Source organism: Perognathus longimembris, chromosome 2, assembly GCF_023159225.1.
Source record: "Perognathus longimembris pacificus isolate PPM17 chromosome 2, ASM2315922v1, whole genome shotgun sequence".
Taxonomy (NCBI): domain Eukaryota; kingdom Metazoa; phylum Chordata; class Mammalia; order Rodentia; family Heteromyidae; genus Perognathus; species Perognathus longimembris.
In genome coordinates, this window is record NC_063162.1 from 118,595,243 (window position 1) to 118,622,245 (window position 27,003).

General features: G+C 40.7%; 1 protein-coding gene across 6 annotated transcripts in view; it reads left to right on the plus strand.

Moving 5' to 3' along the window:
• Ppp1r9a (protein phosphatase 1 regulatory subunit 9A) overlaps positions 1-27,003 on the plus strand; it is a 275,864-nt gene that overhangs the window by 195,466 nt on the left and 53,395 nt on the right. For all 6 annotated transcript variants that reach the window (XM_048340051.1, XM_048340052.1, XM_048340055.1 and 3 more), the window contains one exon: positions 14,278-14,433. In XM_048340051.1, coding sequence (XP_048196008.1) covers positions 14,278-14,433 — 156 coding nt within the window. The remainder of the gene's footprint in view (positions 1-14,277; positions 14,434-27,003) is intronic.

The window sequence follows — 27,003 nt, forward strand, 5'->3', positions numbered from 1 at the left end:
TACTAAAACTAATAATGATGAAAAATATGCAGACCCATTCCATTCATATAAATGATGAAAAAATGTGAGAAAATATTACTAAACCACAAAATTCTATTCCAAGTGGACTGGTTTTTTCAAGTAGGAAAATGAAACTATGAAATTCAGAAGAGAGTGTAGAAGAGTGTTTTTGATGATCCCAGTGCAAGAAAATAGTTTCTCAAAACAAAACTACAGAAGAAAAGTTTGAGAAAATTGATGTTAAAATTAAGAACTTCCATATATGAAGAAAAATACCTTTAACAAAATGAAAAAGATGGAACACAAGCCAGATAAAAATGTTTGGAAAATAAATAATCAAAGGAGAATTTCATAAACACTATTTCAATAATCTAATAGCAAAAGACTCCACTTGGGCCACTTGGGCTTGAGCAATCAGTTCACAGAAGAAGTCCAGTGACAGGTGACACCCAGCTGTATTAACAAACATCCGGGAAGTGAAAATTTTAAGCCAAAATGAAATGCCATTTCAAACCTACTAAATTGATTTAAATCAGATATTTTAAGTTCCAGAAAGATGTGGAGAAAGAGGAACTCTTACTCTTGGCACCTAGGAAAATATATTGGCCCAAACACTTTAGAAAACGGCTTGACACTATCCAGTCAACTGGATTCAACAAGTCTATTTCTTGCCAAACATTTTAGTAAAACCCTTACGTACACGAATCATAACACTCATGCATAATACACTCCTATAATAAGAAAACAAAAGGAACACATCTGACATCTTTACCAACAAGAGCATGCCAAATCTGTTGAATTTGTTGTATATTTTCACACGGTAAGAGAGAACATGGAAATTGTTTTAGAAGCTACAATTCTGAAGGCTGTGATAAACGTTAAAAGGCACAGAAGAATGTGCATAATAGGATTCAATTTATAGAACATCTATCAACGTAAGACTATTGTTTAGCAATACAAAAAGAGGTAAAACTCAAATAAGTGAGACAGAAATGAAACAAATTGAAAAGCCCTAACAATGACAGAATTCAGCAAAATTTCTTTAAAAGGGTCATCATATAAGATGCAGAGTCCCGAGTCTGTACCATTCCTCTACTTAAATGAAGATGCTGGTTCATTGGTAGTGGTTATTTTTTTATGTTTTAACATTTATTTAAGTAGCATTTGTGTCAACTAAAGTGCCTTAAAAGATTTTAAATTCTCTGTGTATATCATACAGTTAGTAGTCATGGGAATGTAAAGTGACAATGTCTGCTCTCTGAGAACCACAAAGTAGGTTAAAACTGTGTGTTTTAAATTTATCTTCATGTGAGAATCTCATGGTATTTCTTCAAAAAATAATATTGTTTCCCACAGTTAGCCTTAGATCTACTGAGTCCTAGGGGGTCTGGGGCTCATGGGGGACCTTGGGCTATGAGTGTATGTGAGAAGATAGCACTGGGATTATTTAGTTTAAAAATGCCAGTAGCACTGATATAAGGATTGAGTTCTGGATTTCACAAGCTCTTTAAAAGAAGGAATTGCTACTGCAAAGCACCAGATAATCATGTGAGTAAAGATCATAATCCTCCACCCCCCGGAAGGAGATTGTAAAATTGAGTTTTTATTTATCATCAATCTGTAGACTATGCATAAAAATACCATTGATAATATCTTTTGTTGGTTTCTTTTGTTTGTTCTGCTCTAACTTCTATAATTATAATTCCTGATTCTGGGTGATGATCAACCATTACTATACTCTGTGAATTCATTTCAATACAAACACATATTTTCTAAAATAGAATTTGTTGTATGATTATATAATTTTTACAATGATAATAACCTGGGCCTCCCTGGTAGCTATAGTTATCCTGTTGTAAAGATTAAAAAGTCAGAGACATACAGATTTCTTAGTCTCTTCCCAGTCTTCTAGTGGCATCTGAATAAGTGCTTCATTGTTTCCTTGGTATGTAAAATAAAACAAAGGAAGATTGCCACTTTGAAATTGCAGTGTGACATTTGAACTATACAGGTCCACTCTGGTCTGGGTAGTTCAGGTCTTTAGTAGGAAAACTAGGGATCACTGTTCCTTTCCTTGTTTAGAGTATATTTACAAGAAACTTAAAGACAATAGAATTTCCTTTTTTTCTTATTTATTGTCAAAGTGTTGTACCGAGAGGTTACAGTTTCATACGTTAGGCATTGGATACATTTCTTGTACTGCTTGTTACTAAAAGGACATGGAAAAATAGTTTTATACCCACATGAAACTTATTCATTTGCTGTGGGAACAAAATATAAACATAGTAAAGAATTTATATTAGTTTCAAGGCACTCTTACTATCACTCACTGACATTGACCAGTGTGACCATGGATGGGCCTGTCATACACATGGGAACATGTGCCACAGCCACAGACAGTATAGATATGAGGGTGGGTAATGTTGAGAGATAATTTTTCTATGCATTCCTTCTACAAGTGTCTTTTGGGCAGAGGTATAAATGGCTTTTATTTCAGATGATTTTTTCCCAGTGATATGATGAATATATAACTTGGAGTCTTCCTGACCACCAAAATACACAGCAACATGAAACAATAAATATTTATGCATTACTATGTCCGTGAGTCAGTTGAACTGGACGGCTCTAACTCTAGATCTCTCTCAAGGCTGTAAGGAAAGGTGTCAGCCAGAGCTGTGGTCATCTAAGTGCTCATCTGGGAGCAGGTCTGCTTCCAAGCTCACTTGCAGCTGTCTGCAGGACTCAAGAGCCTCCCTCTTGTGTGACTGTTGCAAAGCCAGACTGTGCTGGCTCTTGTCCAGAAGCCTCAGTTCCTTGTAACAGGAGGCCTCTTCAGACTCACAGCATGGCAGCTTCTGACCCAATAGTTAGGGCACAGAGAGAGCAAAAGGACAAAAGAGATGTAAGTGACAGTCCTTGTGTAAACTAATCTCTGCAGTGAAATCCTAAGGTTGTTAGTAACATTATTACTTCTTTTATTCTTATTATATTCTGGTTGTTAAAAGTGAGTTGCTGGATCCATGGTACACTCAAGAAAAAGTATCCTTTCTAAAAGAAAGGAGATTAAAAACTAGTTCATGAACTATCTCACAAGAGAACATGAGTTTGAATAGATGGAAAGATTTAACTGACAAATATGTAATTGAACTAGTTAGCTCTAAAAGAATGATAACTTTAGCCATTTTATACAAGAGACCACAAAAGATGAATCTTTCTTTTTCTGGGAACTTAGTCTCTGCAGCTCCGAAGCCATGTTCTTGATTGTTATACTACTTTATTGTTGCCTTGGAGAAACAAGGGGTGGTGTGTATAATTGTAATCATAAAATCACACAGTCATTTAGCATATTCTAGGCACTCTTATTAAAATCTTTGAATTTATGACAACCCCTTGAAAATAGTGCTTTATAACTGAGCAAACAATATTCAGTGGGATGAAATGACCCAACATAAAAAACAGGGGGATACTTTTGTTGGAAGGAGGATATTTTGCTGCTACAAACCATATAGATGGTTGGTGAGGACTGGGAAGTTTTGAACACTAATGTCTTCGTTTGAAGCCTTTTTCATCCAGAGAAAAAGCAGCTTCTATTCTTTCAGAATTGATTCTGAATATATATGTATATATATATATATATATATATACACATATATAGGTATATGTCTATACATACATACATATATAAGTAGATTCAAACAAATTCCCACAAAACTGCATAATTAAGGCTATTTTTATGATAAGCGCTGTTTAACTTACCTGATTTTATCAGAGCAAACATTGCTACAGAAAAAAAATGACTGCCAATGAAGGATTGAACCTAACAAAAGAAAAAGTCCCTAAAGGGTCATTCAGGCCCCAGTCACAGCTGGGCTTTACTATATGTCATACTAGAAAGCTGAGATGAACAGGAAACTCAGGCTCTACTGTACTATGTCAATGTAGCTACAACTCTCTTACTTCATTCAGCAATATTTTTGTTGGCTTCTGTGCCAACTCATCCTGGCCTACCCACCCTGGATGGTAGGGACCAATAGTACCTGGCACATTGGAGGAGCTTTCAGATGAAAGATGTTCATGAGAAAAGCCAAACAAAGAAATATCAAAATGATGTGGGTGGTGTGAGACCCACACAGAGAGGAGAGAGGAGTGGGCTAGTTAAGTCTTCAGGGCAGCAGCGTTCTTAGATATTCTGGTGTGGTAGATATTCCTCCTGGACCACTGCAGCATGTAGGGTCTGGAAGCTTTCTTTAGTTTGTTAAAAGCAAGTGCCTATGCAAATATGTAAGAGGAAGGACAGGTTTAGCAAAATGAAAGATTTTATTTCAGAAGGAACAATTTGCTTATAAAAGATTCATGCACAGAGATGGTCTAAGGAGTTGAACTTATGAGACCAGTTCTTAGCAAATAATCTGATGACCACTACCACCAGCAGCAGCAGCTGTTTTGAGCATCTTCTTTATAACAGGCCTTGTTTTAAATATGTTCCAGATTCTGCCTAATTTAATCTCATGAAAACTTTACTATGCTAAGGGACTTTTTTTGTAGATTTCCCCCTCCCCCACTTTATAGATAAGAAAGCAAGGCTTAAATCTAATAGTCAACTTTCCTAAAGTCTCAGAGCCAGGATTTGAGCCCAGATCTAAGTGACCAAAAATCAAGATCACCACGTCACTACTGCCACAACATAACATAGAAACTCTGTCTCTTCTGTTAAGTCAGGACTCATATCTACAACTCCCAGGAGTGTTTCAGGTTCTAGTATGTTTTCACACTCTTAGTATTAGGTTCCCACTAATCAAAAGTTCTCTTTACACTGGGGTCAGTATCTTTTGGAGGCAGAGATTGGAAGGATTGCATTTTTAGTTCAACCTGAGAAAAAGGTTTTCAAGTCCTCATCTCACCAGAAAAAGTAGGGTGTGATGGTTTACATAAATAATTCCTGCTGTGGCAGGAAGTGAGGGCCTATCTCAAAAATAACTAGAACTTTAAAGGGCTAGGTGTATGTCTCAAGTAGGTAGAGCACTTGCCTAGCAAAACCACAGCCCTGAGTTCAAAGCCTAGTACTTCTGTACCTATAGTTCACACCCACAGTGAATAAGTATTTTCAAACTGAAAAAAAAATCCAATTATTCAATTTAATTTATGTTTAGAATGTGCCATATTGTTATGGCTTAGTCAGACCTTAAATTTAGCTTAAGATTTTTTGAGTAGTCATCAAATTGATTTATAGAACAGAATTTTATGTAATGACATTAACCTTTGAAAAAAAGGCTTGCTTTACCAGTAGTTGTGATTACATGGTTAAAGACAAGTTCATTCATTTATACTTTCACATGAAAGCTTTCAGCATATCTTGAGATTATCTGCTTACCAGGCTTACTGCATTTCTCTTAGTTAGCATCAGTAGTATTTACAAAAATGCCTGTTAACTTTCTCAGTACCTCTGCCTCTCTTTCCCTCCTTTTCTCTGAATATCTACATATATGTTTGCATATGAATTGGACTACCAAGAAAGCCACATATAATCTGAAATTAGAGTACTTTTAAGATTTATAGGATCTCATTGTACTAACAAACATAAGCTGCCTGAAACTAGCTATCCCCAAGTATGGAGTACATGGAGAAAAATCAGAATACAGCCTCACAGTTACATATAGGCGTGTGCCAAAGACATTTGTAATGGTATTTATGAAAGAGTCCTAGATTTTCAGGTACTAGGCATCTATATATTGAAGATGAAGGATCCACCTGTCAGGGTCTTTGGCCCCCAGTGCTCTCCTGACCTGAGGGAGAGATAGGGAAGCATGCCCCGACTGGGTTGGGCCAAGAAAGGAGAAAGGTCGACAGACCGCCTGCACCCAGCCCCACCTCACTGGAGGACAGTCAGAAGAGTCCAGGAGAAATGTCTTGAGCACGTCTCGCTTTATTGAAATAAGCTCTGCTCTTAAATAGGTCAGAGAGCGGCAGGAAGAGGAGGGGTGTACGTGCACCCATCTAGGGACTGTGAAGGGAGGCCTGAGCTGTCCATCAAGGGTGGAGGGCCGAGGGACCAATCCTAAGAGGCGGCCTAATTCTACATCACAACCCACAGGACTGCCTCTGGGTTCACCACCAGCCCCCATTTTGGCCACACGTGGTCCCAAGGCTGGGAGGTGGGGCCAGCTAGAACCACCTTTCCAGGTTCTGAGTAATAGCCACACAATACCCCGGGGCCGGAAGACAGGCGGGGCCAACTAGGACCGCCTTTCCGGGTTGCGGCGTAACAGTCACATATGACCCCAGGGCTGGGAAACAGGCGGGGCTAGCTAATTGCCTCTTTCTGACACAAGGCATTCGGGCATGCCCCACACCTCCCCCTTTTTGTTTTTATTAGCAGGTGGCCACCCTACTTGAGAGTGTGCCTGTCTTAGGTTGACCCCTCTGGAGATCTTACCCGTCATTCATTGACTACCACTCTAGCTCTTCAGGCAAACCTACCTGCAGGGCTTGACAGCCCAGTGGAAGAACTCTGGGGGCGTTGGGGGGGGGGGGAGTAATTGACACTCAAGAGGAGGCCCTGTTATTTTGGCCTCAGGCTTGTACACCCTGGTAGGCTGCACATTCTGGTAGGGGCTATGGCCAACCTCATAGGGTTCCCAATCAGCTAAAGGCAGCATATTACTGTGAAACCACCATTAACTGGACAGCTCTGGCTCATTGCTTAAGAAATAGGGGAAGCCTATTATTCAGGCAAGGGTCAAGTGTAAACACAGAGGCAAATGTAAACATAAGGATCTTGGGGCATCTCTCCCACAGGGGGGAGAAGGTAAGGGAGCCACCCATTTAGCTCAGTCTAGGGAAAATTGGGGTTCAGTGTGTTTCAGCACTGCTCAGGATAAAGCAGGCAGAATCCCCCTTCTCTGGTGGTGAGGTAGAAGCAGGCAGAGTCCCCCTTCTCTGGCGGTGAGCAGGTCCAGGCCCTGGTGATTCTGGAGGTCCATGGCAGCCAAGGTGCTAGCAACTTAATGCATATCATTAGTAGACAGTTTATTGTAAACATGAAGCAAGTTGCCAAGACCCTCAATGCCTATTCCCCCCACAACAGGAACCCCTAAGCTCAGCAACAGGGGAAAGGTGAAAGGGAAACAGTGCAAACTCCACTCCAGTTCTTTGGCAAAGCTGTAGGCAGCATCGCCACAGAGAAACATTGTACCATAAAGACATCGAGCTAGAGTCCAACAAGGCAAGTAGGGCCGGGCAACTGGAAGAAAGGGAGGCTGGCTGCCTCCATTGTTGTCCACAATTGCTGATACACGCAGGCAGCTTTCCCCTATTTCCAGGAAGGAGCCAGAAGAAATTCACCATGGTCTTTTTCATTCCTAGAGAGAACAAACAAGGAAGCATACCTCAAGAGGGGGTGCTCTTGGGTAGTTATTCTGGTGAACAGTAATTTAGGTCCCTAGCAGGTATCCAAATTGGCTTGGTTCCCCAATCGGGAAAACGCATCCAAAGCCCCTTCCCACGCTAATAAGCAGGTCAGGACCTCGCCATGATCCAGTAAGGGGTCCTTCCATCAGACTTCCACCTTTAAATAAGGTGTCTGATTTGACCAATGCCTCTAAAAAGCCATCAGAAAAAAATTTTTGGAAAGTTTAAAATATTTGGAAAATTTTAAAATATTTTTGGAAAATATTTGAAAAAATTAAAAATATTTAATGTAAGCACTGGTCATGGGTGTTGCTTCCCCCTTTTTGTTTCATTAATTAGTCCTTTAGGGTCTTATTATGCCTCTCGATTATGGCTTGACCCCTTGGATTGTATGGTATTCCAGTGGTGTGCTTAATATTCCATATTTGAAAAAATGTTTGCAATGGTTTGCTTATAAAGCAAGGCCCATTATCTGTCTTTATATGTAGGGGTAGCCCCAGGATGGCAAACATTGTAGGAAATGGCTTTCAACATGCTGGGCCCTTTCACCTGAATGGGCAATTGCCCAACAAGCATGTGAGTGGGTGTCTATGGACATAAATATATATTTTAATTTTCCAAAGGGGGCATAGTGGGTCACATCAGTTTGCCAGATAACATTAGGCTTAAGGCCTCTGGGGTTAACTCCAGGAGATTGCAGAGGCGGGACCTGCAGAAATGGCATACATGATTTGCATATCCTTATGATCTTTTTAAAGTCCTTTATAGGAACCAGGTGGAATCTTTGATGTAACCCTGTCCAATTTAAATTTGTAAGCTCGTGAAGTCTTAGAGCCATTTGAAAATTTTGAGGCTGTGCAGTAGCTATGGCTATAATAGTCCCATTAGTAGCCAGTTGATCAGCCATTTGGTTTCCTCCTGTCAAATTTCCAGGCAGCTCCTGGTGTCCTCTGAGATGCTGTAAAAAGATGGGCTCAGCCCATTCCTTTAGTAAGGACCGGACTTGGATCATTAAGGGAGTAATTGGATTTTTATCTAGTTTAATGTATGAGGGCGCTAGGGTTGGTAACAAATTAACTACATACAAACTATCAGAAAACAGGTTCATCGGCTACTGGACATGGATTAGTGCCAGGACAACTGCATACAGCTCCTTAAACTGTGCAGACCCTGTAACTGGCTCAAAGTAGTGGGTGCCCTCTTCTCTATTGGCAAGGGAGGAGGTGGAGTATATCACCACGGCAGATCCCACTTTTCCTCCGTCAGTAAAAACATTTACAGCTTTAATAAGAGGTTTGGTAGAGAAAAGTATGGGGGGAGTCCACTGTAACCTGGAAAATGAAGTTACCCATCTTGAAGTGCCATAATGGCAGTCCAACTTCCCCATGAAACCCTCTAAGGCACTAGACACCCGGTTATGGTTTCTTTTAACCCACTCAAAATCTGACAGCCAGTAGGGAATAACTAGCACATCAGGATCCCGCCCATCATGTCTCAGGGAAATATCCCTGCCCTTAATTGCCAGGTCAGCTAGCGGATCTAGCTGGGAGTAAACCCTGGGAGCCCCTCCTACTGATGCATGCACCCATTGGAGAGGCTCACCCACCTGAGTAATGGCAGCTGAGGAAAGCTCTGAGCTGGGAAGGATCCAAAGACAAAGGGGGCATTCAGGCCTATAACGAGCCAATTGTGCCATATTTGAGCCGTCTGAATTTTTTGAAATATTACTTGATGTGATGGAGTTATTGTAATAACATCAGTGGGGGCTTTATTCTTTAAAGAGTCAAAAAGCGGAAGCAGATCTTCTGTAGGCAGGTGAAGCCAAGGCCTTAATCAGTTAATCTCACCTAACAGTTTTTGTAACTCCACCAAAGTATAGGATGACTGGAAGGATAATTGAGGCTTAAGGGGGCAAACAGAGCCTAGCCTAAGCTCGGCCCCCAAAATCTTAAAGGGAGGTAAGGTCTAAACCTTGTCATTGGATATGAGCAATCCTCCCCTTTGTCTGAAGCTTCCTATAGGCGGCGCCCAACACTCGGGCGTCTGCCACCCCAATAATAATGTCATCCATATAAACATATGAAATAATATCTGATTGGCTCTGAAGGGGTTGTAGGACCTGTCACACATAATGTTGAGAGAAGGCTGGACTGTTAGCCATGCCCTGAGGTAGTACTACCCCCTCATATCTTTAGTCTGGCCCCTGGTAGTTAACTGAGGGGACAGAGAAGGCAAACTTCTCACAGTCCGTGGGTCAAGCGGAATGGAAAAGAAGCAATCCTTGATGTCTCTCACAATAAGAGTCAGATCCCGAGGAATGGAGGGGATCCACGGCAGCCCTCATAAAGGGGTGCCTGCAGGAATCCTCACACATTAATTTTTCTTAGGTCCTGTAACATTCTCCATTTACTTGAAGCCTTTTGTATAACGAATACAGGACTGTTCCAAGGACTTAACTAGGGTCTAATATGTCCTAGGGCTAGTTGTTCTGATATTATTTCTTTTAATCTTTCTAGTTTGTTTAGGGGGAGTGGCCACTGTTCCACCCACACCCGGGGGGCCCGGGAGCCATCGAATGGCAGGGACAGTAGGAACAGTGGCCTTTAGGATTGGGGGTGAAGCCTCGTAAGAGGAACGGGAGTCTTCTGCCTTGAAGCCTCAGAAGGAGGCACTCCCTGATAGTTGCTAAGGTCACCTGACAGGCTATAATCTGTGGTGATAAATGCCTCAGCTTCCCCCAAAATATCCTGTCCTAGCAGATTACCTGTTAAGCCAGATGCCACCAGGGGGCGTACTTCTCCCTGACTACCATCTACATCCCTCCAGGTGAGCCAGTCCCTGGTTTCTTCAGACCTAGTGTCACCCCCCACCCCCTAACAACCGAGGCCCAGAGATCAGCCTCCATTGTGGGGGAACCTCCTTTCTTAATATTGTCTGATCTGCTCCAGTGTCAATCAAGCATTGAAATCTTTTCCCTGCTATAAAGATGTCCATTTTTGGCCTAATTCCCAGGATTATTGGGACTGTCCAGTGGACCCTAGGCAGGTCACTAGACGGGGCACCTCTTCGGGGTGACGGGGCTGGAGGGCGCCCCACTACCAGTTTAAAGGCTTTCCCCCAACATCAAATTTAGACCTACAATCCTTTCGCCAATGAAGTCCCTTTTTGCACCAGGGGCAGGGTGTTCTAGGTAGCCCCTTAGCCTGGCCTGAGGGTTGTCCCTTCGAGGCACAAGGTCTTACTCGGCCTGTAGGACACTCTCTCTTGAAGTGGCCCTGGCGGCCACACCCATAACGGACCCCTTTGTTTGCCCTGCTAGAAAAGGCAAGGGCGGGCACCTCGGTAAGCGAAGCCGTCAGCAACTGTGTCTGGTGGGCCTGAGTACCGACATCCTTGCTGGCAACTATCCACCTTTCCATAGATTTATCCTTCATTCCTGAACAGGCTAGTTTGTGGTCTGTGGTCATTCCCTCCCACACCAAAATCTTAGCAAGCTGGTCCCTCAGGGGCCCAGGAGGGAACTTCCTTTGGAGGCTCTTTTCCACCCTGTCGATAAGGGTGGCAAGGTCCTCCATAGCCCTTTGAGTAATTCCTGATATTGGGGGCTCCGAGGGGCCCTCCTCCAATCTTTCCCATGCCGCCAATCCCAGGGCCCGCACCTACTCTTGATAGGGAGCAGGAAGAGTAGCCTGTTGGAGGCCTGTAGAGTATTGATTACTGGACCTTGACAACATTTCAAAAGTTATGGGGACTGGGAGATCAGCAGCTTGATTTCTCTCAGCTTGAGCGTGGCACTCGTTGCTAAAAAAGGCACGCCACTTTAGGTACAGCAGGCTAGGAAGTATGGCCTTAGCTAAACTTCTCCAATCTTGGGTGGTGCAAAGTTGATAAGCCAGGCCATGGAGGAGGGTTTTGGCCCAGGGAGAATTAGGTCCATCCTCGGAAACTGCCTTTCTAAGTTCTTTAAGAACCTGGGCTTCCCAGGGGTACCACTGGGCCAGCCTAATGCATCCCGGGTTAACATTTACTGGGAAGGCCCTGCATGGTAAGCGGGAACTGCGGTTACAAAAGGGCGGCTCAGCAGGCTTTCTCAGGTCTGTGCAAGATGGTGGGGAGCCTCCGGTGGAGGAGGGGTGACGAGATGGTGGAGGCTGCCCCCCACCTTGCTCGTCCGCCACATGTCCCAGGGCCGAGGTGCTTGGCTCGGGACCCAGGGAATCAGGCCAAGGCTCATCTATGGGCTCATTGGCGTGAGGCATTGAGCCCCTCTCCTCCTGGGCAGCGGGAGGGCTGTCTCCCTCCCATCCAAGACGTTCCTCCGCAGATCCTTCCTGAGCCCAGATGCTCCCCCTTAGGGGGCCTGGGGAAAAGCAAGCCTTAGGGGCTAGAGGATTGGGAAGACTCCGAGAGGAAGCTCCTCTTCCAACTCGAATTCCCTCCTCTTCACCTCCTGTTCTAGCCTCATAGAACAACCAAGTAACCCAGCTAAAAAGATTAGTGTCCGCCAGCCAAGGCACAGCATGCGTCAAGGTCTCCCAGACCCTTTTGGCCTGGGCGTCTGAGGTGTCTAAACCTATGCTTTGAAGCATGAACCTCAGCACCCTAAGCACCGGATCATCATGCTGCGTTTGAGATTGCCCCATCTTTTCGGGGGATACCCTTACCTCTCAGAACTCGCTTGACTTGGCTTGTCCATAGCTCTAAACCTACGCTTCCTCGTGCCCCACGTTGGGCATCAGTTGTCGGGGTCTTTGGCCCCCAGTGCTCTCCTGACCTGAGGGAGAGATGGGGAAGCATGCCCCAACCGGGTGGGGCCAAGAAAGGAGAAGGGTCAACGGACCGCCCGCACCCAGCCCCCCCTCACCGGAGGACAGTCAGAAGAGTCCGGGAAAATGTCTTGAGCACGTTTCGCTTTATTGAAATAAGCTCTGCTCTTAAATAGGTCAGAGAGCGGCAGGAAGAGGAGGGGTGTACGTGCACCAATCTAGAGACTGTGAAAGGAGGGCTGAGCTGTCCATTAAGGGTGGAGGGCTGAGGGACCAATCCTAAGAGGCGGCCTAATTCTACGTCACAGCCCACAGGACCACCTCCAGGTTCACCACCAGGCGCCATCTTGGCCACATGTGGTCCCAAGGCTGGGAGGTGTGGCCAGCTAGAACCGCCTTTCTGGGTTGCTGTGTAACAGCCACACGTGACCCCAGGGCTGGGAAACAGGCGGGGCCAGCTAATTGCCTCTTTCTGATGCAAGGCATCCGGGCATGCCCCACATCCACCAACCCTAACTTCTTTTCCTTTTATTCAAGCATCTTGATTTTATTTGTGTGTAAAAAGATGATTTTAACTAACATGTGTCCAGTTTAAAAAAAAACACCATTGTCCATGAACGTCCTGAGCATACTTCTGTAAGAAAGAACCATCAAAGTCAAGGTTTTCGTGTGAATTGCTTCTCTGAGAAACAACATCTAGAAGATGCGGTCTATTTGTTTACTGTGGTCAGTGGCCCTCAGATTCCTTAGTAGAATGTGCCTCTTTCTAGACTCCACAAACTAAACATGAAGCACTTGGAGAGAAGTCACAATACAGCGACAAAGTCAACTGCCAAGAATTAAACAATTGAGGAACCTGCAGTGATTTGAGAAAGAGCATCTAAAGGCAATTGAATAATGGTCTTCCAGACATTAGGAATTATTGAATCAAGGGTAATGATCAAATATCTTTCATGTGCAGGAAAAATAGAGCAGGAAAGAAAAAGAGAAGCGCCAGTCAAGATGCTGGGCCTTGTTAATCAAAGGAACAGACCATTCAGTACACTGTTAATGGAAGTTTTCTGCAGGCAACATGAACTTCTATCTGTATTTTATTTGTGAAAGCACTGTCTGATGGAACAGAGATGGATTAGAGGTAGTCTTTTTGACTGTGTGAATTGGTGATTTGTCTTTAAATTCTATAAGGAAAACATGTCAATTATTTTGAATTATAATCTCATAGCCTGATGCTGCCAGAACCACTACTTTCCAATAATGTTAAGGAAGTTAGTGGCAAAGAGGCACATTTATTCCAGAGGTCATGAACTCTACCTACAGGGGCCTGCAGGTGTTACAAAGCATTGAAGCAAACAGCAGAGCCATGTGGCATTAGGGATGATTTGTTGTATTGGAAAGTGTATGACATATTTAAAAGGGGCAATCATGGCCATTTTGGGCTAATTCTTATGACACAATCTATTTTTTTGGAAGATCTTAGGTTTCTTTCCAAAAAATGCTAGGACTCTAGAATTTGATGTAATTATTTTTTTCACATTGACAAAATACTCAGATTTATCGAAATCCTATGGAAGCATCATATGATCATATACAGCTTGAGGGTTAGAAACTTCCAAGTCATCCCAGAGCTCACTAGTTTGCCATTGCAGTAGTTAACAATCCAAATAGAATGGATTGAACTGCAAAGTTAAGTAGAATCAAAGTATTCAAATCTTGTAAGGCTTGGTTAAGGTCCCTTCCATCTCTGTCAGTCCTATCTATTTTCTCTCTCCTTGCTCCAGTGTCCGGTGACTTACACAGCAAGGGGAAAATTTAAAGAAATGATATATTTCCCTTAGCAACAGAATCTTATTAAGTAAAGCCACAAGATATTCAGATTGAAAAACAACTGTCAGTGCTTCTGATTCTTAGAACTGCACACATCTGTATGACACAGACTTGTTATGTTGGCTCTATACACTAACATTTGTTTATAACATTGGCTGCATGAGGCATGCTGGGTTAAAAAGCTGACTTTTGCCACTCGGCAACCCGCTTTATTCCTATCTTATAAAATTTCCCAAATAACTCACTATCAACTGGATTTCTGAAATCCCCTTCCTTTCAGACAGGAGAATATGCAACAGACGAAGAAGACGACGAGGTAGGGCCTGTTCTTCCTGGCGGTGACATGGCCATTGAAGTGTTTGAGCTGCCTGAGAATGAGGACATGTTTTCCCCATCTGACTTGGACACAAGCAAGCTTAGCCACAAGTTCAAAGAGGTAAGCCACTGATCCACAAAGTACACATTGACTCCTTCCCATTTCATTTTAAATCTGTGGGGGGGTTTTTTGTACAGTATGTCAAGACTATGTTGTCTAATGAAAGCTATAATAACAGATTATTCAGGTAAAATTGTTATTTCAAAGTGAGTTTAAAGTCAGTTTAATTGCCCCATCACTAACTTAAATGTTTGTTGTTTATCATAGTAGCAGTTTATGACATAGCCAGGCCATAATAGAACTTGAGTGCAATTTTATGATATGTTGAAGTTACATTATTTTCAGTTTACACAAGTTTTGGTACTTGGTGATGAGCTTTACTCTAAGGCAGTGATTTTTCTAGAAAGCTGTTTTTTTTTAAAATCCTAATAACAATCAGATGGTATATCCTAAAGGTTCATTTGAACAGATTAATGAACAGATTTTGGACAGAGTTAATAAAATTAACAGGGGACTTTGCAAGAGTAGGAGCTTTCACCCTCTTTTACCTTACTAGGTAAAGAGAGAGAAGGAGATTCCCTTTGTGAAGGAGAGCTGTTCAATACCTGTGGCTTTGTAAGCTGCAGCCAGCTAAATACTGAATCCTCTGGCAAGGGTGATGTAGACCTCACATCCCCAACACTATTCTCCTAGTGAGAATAGTGCTAGTTAAACTCAGGCAGAGATGCAAAGTGATACAGTCTCTAAGTTTGAGCAGATCAGCTTCCTGAGGCAAAGGGCCAATAGGAGTGTTCCTCAGTAGATCCTGAGTGTACACATTTTGCTATGCATGTAAACTTTTCTTCCATATTAATGGTCAGCAACCTAATATGTAAAACAACAACTGTGATGGGTCAGTCCGTAAGCAAGTGCTCTTGCATCACAGAACAGTGCAGAAAAGAGACACCATTCTGCAGGAAGTGGCTGGTGGGAGAAAAGGTGTTTTCTCTGCAGCTGATTTGGTCCAAGAATGTAAATTATGTAGAAGAGTATATTCTTCCCTTAGATGTTTTAATTCAACTTTGATAAATACTGGAGATGGTGAGGTAAAAGTAGTGCACTAGTAAGAGTCTAAGATATAGCTCTTGTATGTTGCCAGGTTATTATGACTCTTGTCTCTAGATAGAGCTAGAAAGACAGTGCACATTCTTTTATGGGATTGGATTAAAAAGTAGTAGTAATATATGGTTGGTCATATCCTCCATTTTCTACCATGCTCCTTCAGCACTCTTAGAGATGTGCATTGTTGTTTGGATAGCTGTGAGATCTAGACCAGACTAGATGTTGTCAAGTTATGCAGCATTGGAAAAATCTAGGTATGAATAAAATTTGTTCAGACACAGTCAGGCTGATGTTGTTTGTGACTTAGGCCACAACAGCAAAATGGTTGGCTTGCAAATGCTATATTGTTTGCAATCTACTGTTCTGGAGAAAATTTTTGATGACCTTAAGGTAGATAGCTGCATGAATAACCAATTCTGAAGGATATGGCTTAAGGTGGTTTTTTTTTTTTTTAATATAACTTTGCTTTTAAAGAATTTAAGATCTGCCTTCACTTTAAGAACAGACACATAGCACATCACTTGTAATTCTTTCTCCTCCTTTGTTTTATATTTTCCATAGTAATCTATTAATTTCTTCAGATTGCCCTTGGTGGTGACCCCATGATACTTCTAGTAGCATTTGTGTCTGTGAACCGTTCCAGCCAGCACTGTTTGTTTGTGTGGATCAAAGAATTGTGTGGATGGATTCTGTTCTTTTGAGATCTTAACAGGTTGGGTTTTGGGGTTTTTTTTTTGCCTTTTCTGTTTTGGTAGGCAAGTGCTTTGCCACTGAGCTATATCTTAGCCACAGTTTTAACAGTTTTATACTAACTACTTTAACTGAAATGCTACTGGGCAAAGCATAGGCTGAGAGCTGACACAGAGTCCTATTTGACTTCCTGCTCCTATTTCTGCTCATGATTATATCTTGGTCCTGGTGAAGTTCTTGGCAGGCAAAACAATGACTGAGTGGTATCAGGTGTGGTGTAGGCATTGATTGTTTGATTAAGATAGGAACCTCATTCAGGTTTCCCAGATATATTGTCGGCAAGTTGATTGGCAGTTTAATGTCCATTTTCCCATTTCCCTCTGATTAGTAGGCCAAGTTATCCTCCACAGAATTTTTGTCTCTCCAACCTGGACTGTTTGGGGACTTCTATTGTCTTCTCATCTTTCTTCAGTTGTAGTTGTGTTAGAAGAAATATTAGAATTGGTAGAGCAAATTATATCTATTCTAACTTTTCAAGAATTCCATTACTTACAATCTTAATGACGAGAATATTTGAATCATATTATTAATGCCCTATAAAATTCCCTTTGCACTTTATTGCAATTAAGTTAAACAAGTAAATTAATTGACTTATTTCTCTCACATTGAATCACTTAATACAAGTTTACAGAATATATCTATTTAACCCAGGCTATTTTTTTTCTGACCTTCTGAACAATTATATAATATCACATGTTAGTTCCATAAGTAACCAATGATAACAGAAAATGTGACTAAAATGAATTTATCAAAAGCTGACACAAAGATTAAAAGCACTATAAATTAGAAATTTTTTCTTAGTTTTCTATTTTCAGAAATGACTTACAAAAGAGACTTACTGCCTGTTCACTAAAGTTTGTTATTTTTCACTTATAAACCATCTGCTCATTAATGCAAGGATATTTTTAAATACTTTTACAATAGCTATTATGTTTTAAAGTTCTCAAATTGGGGTGCTGTAATTTTGGCATTTTCCAAGATGTTTATGTGTTTGACTCATATTTATTTATATAAAAATATTTTTAAAATATTGTCATTTTAATATCACTAAACATTACTCTTATATACTTTCTGTTCTTCACTAGAATTTTTCTTTTTTTTTCTTAGTTTCTTTCTCAAGGACTTTATCTGTTATACTAGCTTTGACATTCTCATTATTTCTTTTTATATTTAAAAAAGAGTGTGTTGTTCCCTATTAGTATTATCTCCATTTCTGCCTTTTTTATTGTTAATCAACTGCACTTTTCTTTCTTTCTTTCTTTCTTTCTTTTTTTTTTTTTTTTTTTTTTTGCCAGTCCTAGGGCTTGAACTCAGGGTCTGAGCACTGTCCCTGGCTTCCTTTTTGCTCAAGGCTAGCACTCTACCACTTGAATCATAGCGCCACTTCCGGCCTTTTCTACGTATGTGGTGCTGAGGATTCGAACCCAGGGCTTTGTGTATATGAGGCAAGCACTCTTGCCACTAGGCCATATTCTCAGCCCATGCACTTTTCATTTTTTATTAATTCTTGCATTCAGATAAGTGTAGTGAAGCTACATTTTTTCTGAATATTGCTTTAGCTACATGTCAGTTTTTTACCTGTAAAATGTCATTGTGATATGTTTCATTGTTATTTCTCTTGTGATTTTCTTTTTAACACAAGAATTGTTCCATTTTTTAAATTTCCCAGACAAACTGAACTTTATTTTGTTGTACTCTGTCATAAGGATCTACCTCTACTGCACACTGCTCTAGTATATTCCATGTAGTAGCTAGTGTTTAGAACTTTTGAGACGCTTTTTGTAACTTAATTTATAAACTTTTGTTTTTATGCTCCTTGTACGTAAAGAAAGCATATATATTTTCTGTGTAGCTATGGAGTTTTTCATATATAAATAGGATTAATAAACCAAGCATGTATATAAAACTTCTGCATTTAGATTTTTTCCCTTCTTAATGATTTATTTTAGCATCTTTCTTGTCTGTTATGATTCTTTTTGACCAAGCTTGGTTGTATTGTAGTAAAAATTCAACACTGGCTTTCTTTTGCTTTATATTTCCTTCACGGTGTCTGTTCCTATCTCTTTATTTTTATACATTCCCTATCCATTTGTTCAAACATGCTTCCTTCAGCAAATCTATTCTTGACTCTTAATTCTGTACAAAATACTCTGGAGTCTCTGTCAGTTAATTGATGACTTTAGTCTATTTATATTTACTTTATTCCTTTTAGAATTAGTACTTTGGTTTGGCATCTTATTCATATTTTTCCCTTTTCACATTTCATCTCTTTCTTGTCTTTTAATTCTTATACTTATTTGCCATTAGATATTTATGTCTAACATGTTTTTTATCCTGACTTACTTTAGTTCAGTCTTAGGACATTTTTTTTTAAGCAAGGCATAAAGCAAATAAATACCTATACTTTTGCCCTTTAACAATGTAGTAACTATAGCATATTGTCCACTACCTCCTTTCCTCTCACTAGATTTTTAAATCTTAGAAGATTTAGTTAAAATAAAATTATTTGTGAATATAGCTTTTGTAAAATGATTATTTTCATCTCACTTATTATTCTTTTTATCCTACTATCGTAACAATAATAAGATTATGGTTGCTGCCCTGATGTTAACTTCCTAACATCTTTGTGCTGATACTAATTTAATTGTTGGGGTCATTAAATTAGTGGCAAGGAGATCACAGCTTCAAGGCATGAGATAGACCATCCTTGATTTACCTCCTGATGAACACTTATTTGGAGAAGATTGAAAAATTAATTAAGATGCTGGTCTCCATTTCTGGTTGATTTGGGTCTTCAGTTTTCCAGATATGTGAAAGCAGCACTGTTCTGCTTCATTAGCAGAATCTAATAAGATTTTTTTTGTTAGTTAATAAATGAGAGCTTGAAGATTATACATGTATATATACATATATACATACACAATTTTAGCAAATCCTAATTGTGGTATGTTATTTTATTGTAACTTTAAAATTATAAATATCTTGAATATAGTCTTTAAGAGAATTTTGCCAATTTAAACTCATCTAAATGATTATTCAAGGTCTAATTACTTACATTTTGTTTTCTGCTTTGTTTCTTTTATATTTTTTAAAGTATTTTCTATTTCTGTAACTTTAAAACTTAAGAATAAACAATACCATGTAAGTACTCCATAAGGAAGTTCTTGATACATTCCGGTTCTGAGAGAGATTATTATTTAAATCTGTAAATTGTTTTTAAGCAGTCTCATTCCATAGTCCAGGCAATTCTCTCAAAAACTTTATATAGCCTAAGCTGGCCATGAAATTACTATCTTCCTTCCTCAGACTCATGAACACTAGGATTACAGTTGTGTGGTAACACACCCAGAAATTTGCTACATTTTTTGAAACTCAAGTTTTCAAATTGCTTTACAATATATTTATTATATATGTAACAGATTTGCAACTAGTATATTCTTTGGTTAATCAACTTCCACTATTATTCTTTTTATGGCACAATTTCTTGATTTTTAAATTTTCAGTTTTTCCTTATTTCTTTATCTTGAAATATCTTTAAAATAATTTACTAGGTATTCGTGGAGGGTGTAGTTTCCATGAGCTTCCTATACTAAGGATGACATTCTAATTATGACATAGAAATGATAACTTACTGGATTCCTAAACTTGCCCTGAAAATGCTATAGGCACACTTCATTGTTTTAATCATACGTTAAAGAAAAGTCAACTTGGCATTTGGATGTTTTTCAGCCTGCACTTAATAATTTTAAATTACAGGTTGTTCTGTTGGTCTCCTTTCATTGACATTTCCCCTCCTAACAGGTCTTAGGTTCTATGTATATTTATTTCTTTTTTATTTTCAGTTTAGTCAATTACAATTTTCTTCAACTTCTGTTTTTTTCCCTATTTGTTACTTTTCTAGAAATACAGTCACCAACACTTAGTACATTTCCATGTTTTCTTGGTGTGTGTGTGTGTGTGTGTGTGTGTGTGTGTGTGTGTGTGTGTGTGTGTATAGATGGCTGTATCTCCTTTTTCCACATCATTCTCAAACTTGCTCTGTTCTCTCAATGCCTTTCCATGTTCTTTGCCTTTAAGTGTGCTTTAAATTCAAATTGCTTTATGCTCTTTAGAAATTAACTTGAGTTAGTTCTCTGTTCACATGCTTCACTTTCCTGTCTTTGCCCTTTGCTTCCTTGCCCCTCTTTCTTCTGTGGGTTTCCAAGGGTAACCATCAGATTCGTTTTTACCTAAAGGGCCCATCATCATTTTCACAGGTTTGCTTACTTTTGTTTTCAACGTGATGGCCCCCTTATATACTTTGACATGAGTCTACAAATGAGGCTTATAATTTCTTAAAGTGAATAATTGCCACCTGTGGCTACAAAAGTCTTATTTCCATCCAAAGTAAATAAAGGAAAACAGAGCAGGCAGGCCAATTAATGCAAGTGCTGTAGATAGGTCACTCAGTCTGCTTTTCTCTCCTGGGTCAGAGTCTGGAAGTATTCTGTGGTCATACAGTGCAGTGTATCTGCCTCCTTTCTCCCTTCTCCCCTGTTCTGGTAGTTAGGCTTGAACAAATGAGGTGTACTGAGGAACTTAGGGTGGTGTGAGGTCCCACTCCTGAGCAAGACTATAGGGGGCATCCACTTCCCCTGCTGGACATGCTGGCTCTCCACAGTATCAGTGGCATAAAATGGCCTCCTGTCCTCAGTTAAGCTTGGGTGGACTGTCAGTTTCTGCCACCTTATTTCAACTGTTAGGTGAAATCTAACCTATTTGGGGCTGCAAGATTTTTCTAATGTGATTTCGCTGAGGAGACAGCAGGAAAATGAGAGAGGCTGCATCAAGAACTACTAGCCTGTTCCCATCTTCACTCACTGCCCAGTGATCCCCTTTAACTCTCCTCAGTCCTCAGGGCTGTTTAACACCAGTGAAACATTCCTCTCGAGCAAGTTCAGACATTGTGTTACTTTATTTACTTAACTCTATAAAAAAGAAGTTCGAAAATTTATCGATACATGGACAGATAAATGAAGAAGTCTTTGTGGGATTTACTGTTAACCAGTAGAGAAGCTACTATGTTACCTACATAGTGGTAAACATATGTTTATTTTTAAACTTTATGTAACTTGGGTGCCACCCCGGCCTGCAGTTCCCGAGCCCAGGGCAGCAGTTACACCTAGTCCTGCCAAAAGGGGTATAAGTTGAACTGCTCTTTTCTTTCTTCCTCCTATCATATCAAAACTAGGAATGGGTAATGGTTCACTACCTGGAACAATGTCTATGTCTGGAAGTAACAAAGCAACCACACACAATCCGGTCCAGTTAGCAGGAAGCATAGAGAAAGCCAAGTTTCCTCCACATACAAATATCCTTCCTTTTGGGGGGCAAAGGGGGCTTGTGGGAGAAGAATAATTAGTTACTTGTAAGCATTTGCCAAATGAGATCAGGCCCACATCTATATCTAGGCTATTATTTTGGAAATCACCATATATGCAAATAGAAAAATTACCAACAGGTTGTATTTTAAAAGGCAGACTCAGACTGCAAGTAAGATTGTTATCTGTAAAATTAATTAAGTTATCAGAGGGAATAGCAAGGGGCATGGGCGTTCCTAAAGATATGCATAACCAGCAATCATTAGCCAATTCGGGGTTGGAAGTATTTAGGATGTTAAGTGTGGCCTTTAGGATATCCGAGGTATGGACATCTAGATTTGTTTCCTTGGGCCTTGGGAGGGCCAAGGGGTGGTAATCAATTTTGGGGTAAATTTGTCTTTCTAGTTCCTCAAGCCTTTTTTGTACTTCAGCTTCTCTAATTATATCTATAGGTCCTCCTCCATCAGAGATATGAATAGGGGCTTTAGTGGGCCAACAGGCATCAGCACCTGGGGTGCCCATGCAGGAGGCTTGAGTGTATTTATTGTTGCCCACTACTTGAGGAAAATTGGACCAATCGCCTCCCTGAACTGCCAGTTTATTTTTTTGTAATATGGCAGTAAAATATCTTTTGCCATCCGTGTCAGTGCATTCCTGTACAGTGGAATAACAAGAGGAGTGCATTTGGGTAACATAGCTACAACTCTGGGGACATTTTCCAGGAATACCATTATTGGATGGTATAATTTTTGGTTTATTGATGCATATCCATTCTTGTTTTCTAAAACCTCCTGCATTACTAGGCTCCATCTGAAGGTATGCAGTGCTAGTGCCACAGTCAACAACATTAGTATATCGTTTGGGAATGGTCTTAAATCGTCCTCCCTGACACTCACATGGGGGACCAAAAAGGGCTTTAAGCAATTCTTGTTTGTTTATCGAGGCCCCCAATCCAGCATGAGTTGTGAAGGGCAGGGCCAACAGGATTGTTGTTATAAAGGTCCACGTTGTCATTGTTATTCCTGAAAAAGAAAAAGGTGTTCTCAGGGGGTCATGTTTCCCTGGAAGATAGGTTATGATCAACAGTTTTAATCAAGCATTCAGGAAGCCGGCATGCTGCACCTTCTTTGTTGTCAAATATACAAGCAGACCGTCGACCCCAGATTAATACAGGGTCTGGGCTTTTCCATTGAAAGGTCAGTGGATCTTTCCACATAACAGTAGCATAATTATGAATTGTTTGTGGATGCCAGAGACGATCGGCTGCAGATTTTCCATTAGCGTCTAAAGTTAAGAAATTAATGACAAACAAGGCATGATGAAGAATATTTTTGGGGGATCCTTTTGTGGGGTAAAATTCCCCCATTTTTAATTTCTGAAGAGTATTTTTAAGAGTTTGGTGAGCTCGTTCAACAATTCCTTGGCCTTGAGGGTTGTAGGGAATGCCAGTAATATGTTTTATTTGTAATTGGCCACAAAACTGTTGAAAGTTTTTCCCTGTATACCCAGGGCCATTATCAGTCTTAATAAGTTTGGGCTTTCCCATGACTGTTAGACAATTAAGTACATGGGCAATAACGTTTTTAGAGGCCTCTCCAGTGTGGAGGCTGGCAAAAATAAAGCCACTAAAAGTGTCAATAGTGACGTGAAGATATTTAAGATTACCAAAAGAAGGGACGTGGGTAACGTCCATTTGCCAAATTTCATTAGGGACCAATCCTCTGGGGTTGACACCTAAGTGAGGGATTGGTAAAAAGGTGACACAATTGTGACATTGTTTGACAATTTGTCGTGCCTGCTCCCTGGTAATGTTATAGAGGAGGCGCAGGGTTTGGGCATTAAGGTGATGCAGAGAGTGAGCTTCTTTTGCTCGAGCTATAGGGTCACATTCGATCAAAAGGGCAAGTTGAGTTGCTTGATCAGTTACTTTATTGCCTGCTGTCAAGGGCCCTGGGAGACCAGAGTGAGCACGAATATGTCCTATATAAAAGGGACAATGTCTAATTAAAATATGTTGTTGGATTAAGGAAAACAATGGAGTGGCATTTGTAGTTGGTTTAATATAGGATACTGTTTCAAGTAAGGGGATGGAGTGGGCAATATAAGCGCTATCTGTATACAAATTAAAAGGAGTATTAGGTAACTGAATAAACACTTGTAAAACAGCAAAAAGCTCAACCATTTGTGCAGAGCGATAAGGGGATTGTAGGGAAGTGGTTTGGTTGTCAATAGTAAAGGCTGCCATTCCATTTGAGGACCCATCAGTAAACACCAGGGAAGCGTGGGAAAGAGGTTGACGAGAAGTTTGAGTGGGGAAAACAAGGGATTGGTATTTTAAAAATTGGAGGAGTTTATCAGCAGGGTAATGATTATCAAAGATTCCTTGAAAAGAAATGCAAGACACCGTCCAAGTGTCATCATTTTGCATTAGCCACTGAATCTGAGTGGGGGAATATGGCAATATTATTTTATCAGGGTCTCTGCCAAACATTTTTCTGCTATGTTCTCTTCCAACTTTAATTAGTTCTGCCACCCAGGTGGCATAAGGGGTGAGAACTTTAAGCGGGGAGGCAGGTAAATGTACCCAAAAGAGGGGTCCCTCTTGCCAGAAGACTCCAGTAGGTGTAAAGCTGGTGGCACAAATAATAAATTGGAGGGGTTTATTGTAAGAAATAAAAGTTACTTGTTGATTTGTGATGGCAGTTTCCACTGTCTTTAAGGCCTCTTGGGCGGGGGCAGTTAGTGACCGACTAGAGGTTGGATTTGGGTCCCCTTTAAGGATGTCAAGTAAAGGCTTAAGTTCACCAGTGGTTAGTTTAAGGTACAGCCGAAGCCAATTAATGTCTCCTAAAAGTTTTTGAAAATCATGCAAGGTACACAAATGAGAAGTCTTAATCTGTAATTTTTGACTAGTAAAATAACAATGACCTAAATAAGACCAACAAATACTTGCCAGAGTTCTGCTGTAACACTTAGAAAACAGCAGACTGAATGAGATCCATGTGCCATTAAATCAAATCAAATTATTTAACCTTACCTTACCAGCAGGTGGAAGAGAACACAAATGAATAACAATCAAGAGGGCAAAGGATCAGGACAATGTAAAAGTCTCAGCTTCAGTGCATCCCAAGTGGCTTATGTCTTACATCCGGAATCAGTAGGCCAGCAGGAGGGATGGGTTGGATCTGGGCAAGGCTGTAGTGGCATCTCTCTGAGTCCCCTGAATAGATTGTCACACCTTCTTCTGAGTTTCCTGCAAATTTCTACACAGACTGGTTAAAGACATTTGAAACCTTCCAGTATTCCTTGGTTGTTTACCCTGAGTACTCTGGCTTTTGTTGGCTGGTGCCCTACTGGTTTAAGCAGGGTGACAACTTTAAAAGATTTTAGAAGGCTTGGGCCTTTAACCATCTTCTTAGTCACAAAATCCACAAAGACCAAACGCCAACAAAGTCTTCTCTCTGCAGCAGCCACGGCAGTTTCTGAGACATGGGGGGGGGCGGGGGGAAGATACCAATGCTTCCCCAATGCAACCCTGTGGCCACCAAACACAACTCTGATGCTTTTAACCTTGGAGTAAATCTTGGTGGCAACTCTGTCATGATAGGCCTGCTATAAATCCAACTCTAATCTTGGGAAGGGGTAGGGCAGAGCTGGGCCTGTCAAAATCTTTACAGGACTTCTAGATTTCCTGAGCAGTTTTCCATGAAAGAGAGAGAGAGTAAGGAATCAGTGAAACCAGGCAGTTTGGGAGCAGACTGTGGAGGCAGCTTCCTGTAGCCACGGACTGCCACAGTCCACACAGCTAGCACATGTGCATCTAGCACATATGTCGACCTGAATCCTATAAAGCAAAATATTAATCCTGGGTCAGGAAAATATAGGTTAGCAGCCACATTTGTATACTTGTTTTAAAATGACTCTTGTCCCTTGATCTTAAAGAGTTTATGAGAGCACAGAAAAAGAAAAAAAAAATGGAGAAGCAAAATCTTAATCTATACCAAAGAATTGTCAGGATTAGATGTACACTTGACTTTTAACATAGATAGAAATAAAGAATAAAACACTGGTTTTACATCATTGTACTTATATCACGTGCTGTATATTAGAACTTTTTGGAGTTTTTCTTAGATACACTTGCTTGCACCCAAACATGGGTTTAAAACCTGTTTTTTTTTTTTTGTTGTTGTTGTTGTTTTACTTTTACCAACAGACAGACAGACAGACAGACAAACAGACATACAGAGAGTTGTGCACAAGCTTTGGGGCGCGCTTAGAATTGTTTTTTAATTGGCCATGTAAATTTTCTGGAATTCCAGTAGCAAAATGATATTATTTTGCCCATATTTTAGAACCACGTGGTTAGAAAACAAAAAACTTTTTCAGCAAACAAAAATTTTCACAGATTATCTGAGAAGCCACATTTTGAGAAAGCAGTTTAGCTCCAATGAGGAGCTGAAATGGGACACTATGACCAGAGAAGGTCCAGGAGATGGGAGACAGGGCATGAACAGAAAGAACACAGACATGTGGCAAGGCATAATGGCAAAGGAGCTGGTCAGAGCCTTAGCAGGCTCACAGCAAGACAGCTTCACCTCCCAGTATTTGAATTGCAAGGCACCTTTGAATTGCAAGGCCACAGTTCCAGAGTTCAGGGTGGGCTTCCACCTCCAACCAATTCTATTGTCCACCATGTGCTGAATGCTAGAGAAAACTTAGGATTTAGCCAAACAAGCAGAATTTAATGCAATCTCCAAACTTAACAAACATCAATAACAAGAATAAAAAACCTTTCTTTGTGTCTTTCAAAACAGATGCTAAACAAACATTGGTACCTTTGGAAGCTAGCACCAGCCCATCACATATCACAAGCAGGCAGGCAGGCAGAGTTTAGAGAGAGGCAGAAAAAGAGAGAGACAGAGAGAACTTCGTCTGCCCAAGCACTCATAGAAGTTAAATAAAATATTCCAAATTTGTAAGGCTGGGCTCAAACTTGAGCAGCTTTTAGATTGTGCTCCTCCCATTGTAGAGCACTCGGTCAGGAGAAGTTACCTCAGTGGTGTTAGCACTTCCCTAGCCTCAGTAAGACGTCCGATAAAATCACTATACGGCTCATGGGGCCCTTGTTGAATCTTGGCGAGGGAGGTGATAGCAGATCCCTGAGAGGGAAGGCTTTTCCAGGCTTTAAGGGCTGCATGCTGAATTTGAACAAGCAGACCCGGAGGAAATTTAGCCTGCTTTTCATTAGTATTAAATGGTTTATCGCCTAACAATTTTTCTATGGTCCAGGATTTAGAATGGCCACCAGCAGACATATTGCGTCGGGCTATGTCCTGACATCTATCAGCATAATCAGCCTTCCATAGGAGGAAATCGCCCCGTGTTAGGGTGGCTTTGGTCAGCATGGCCCAGTCATTAA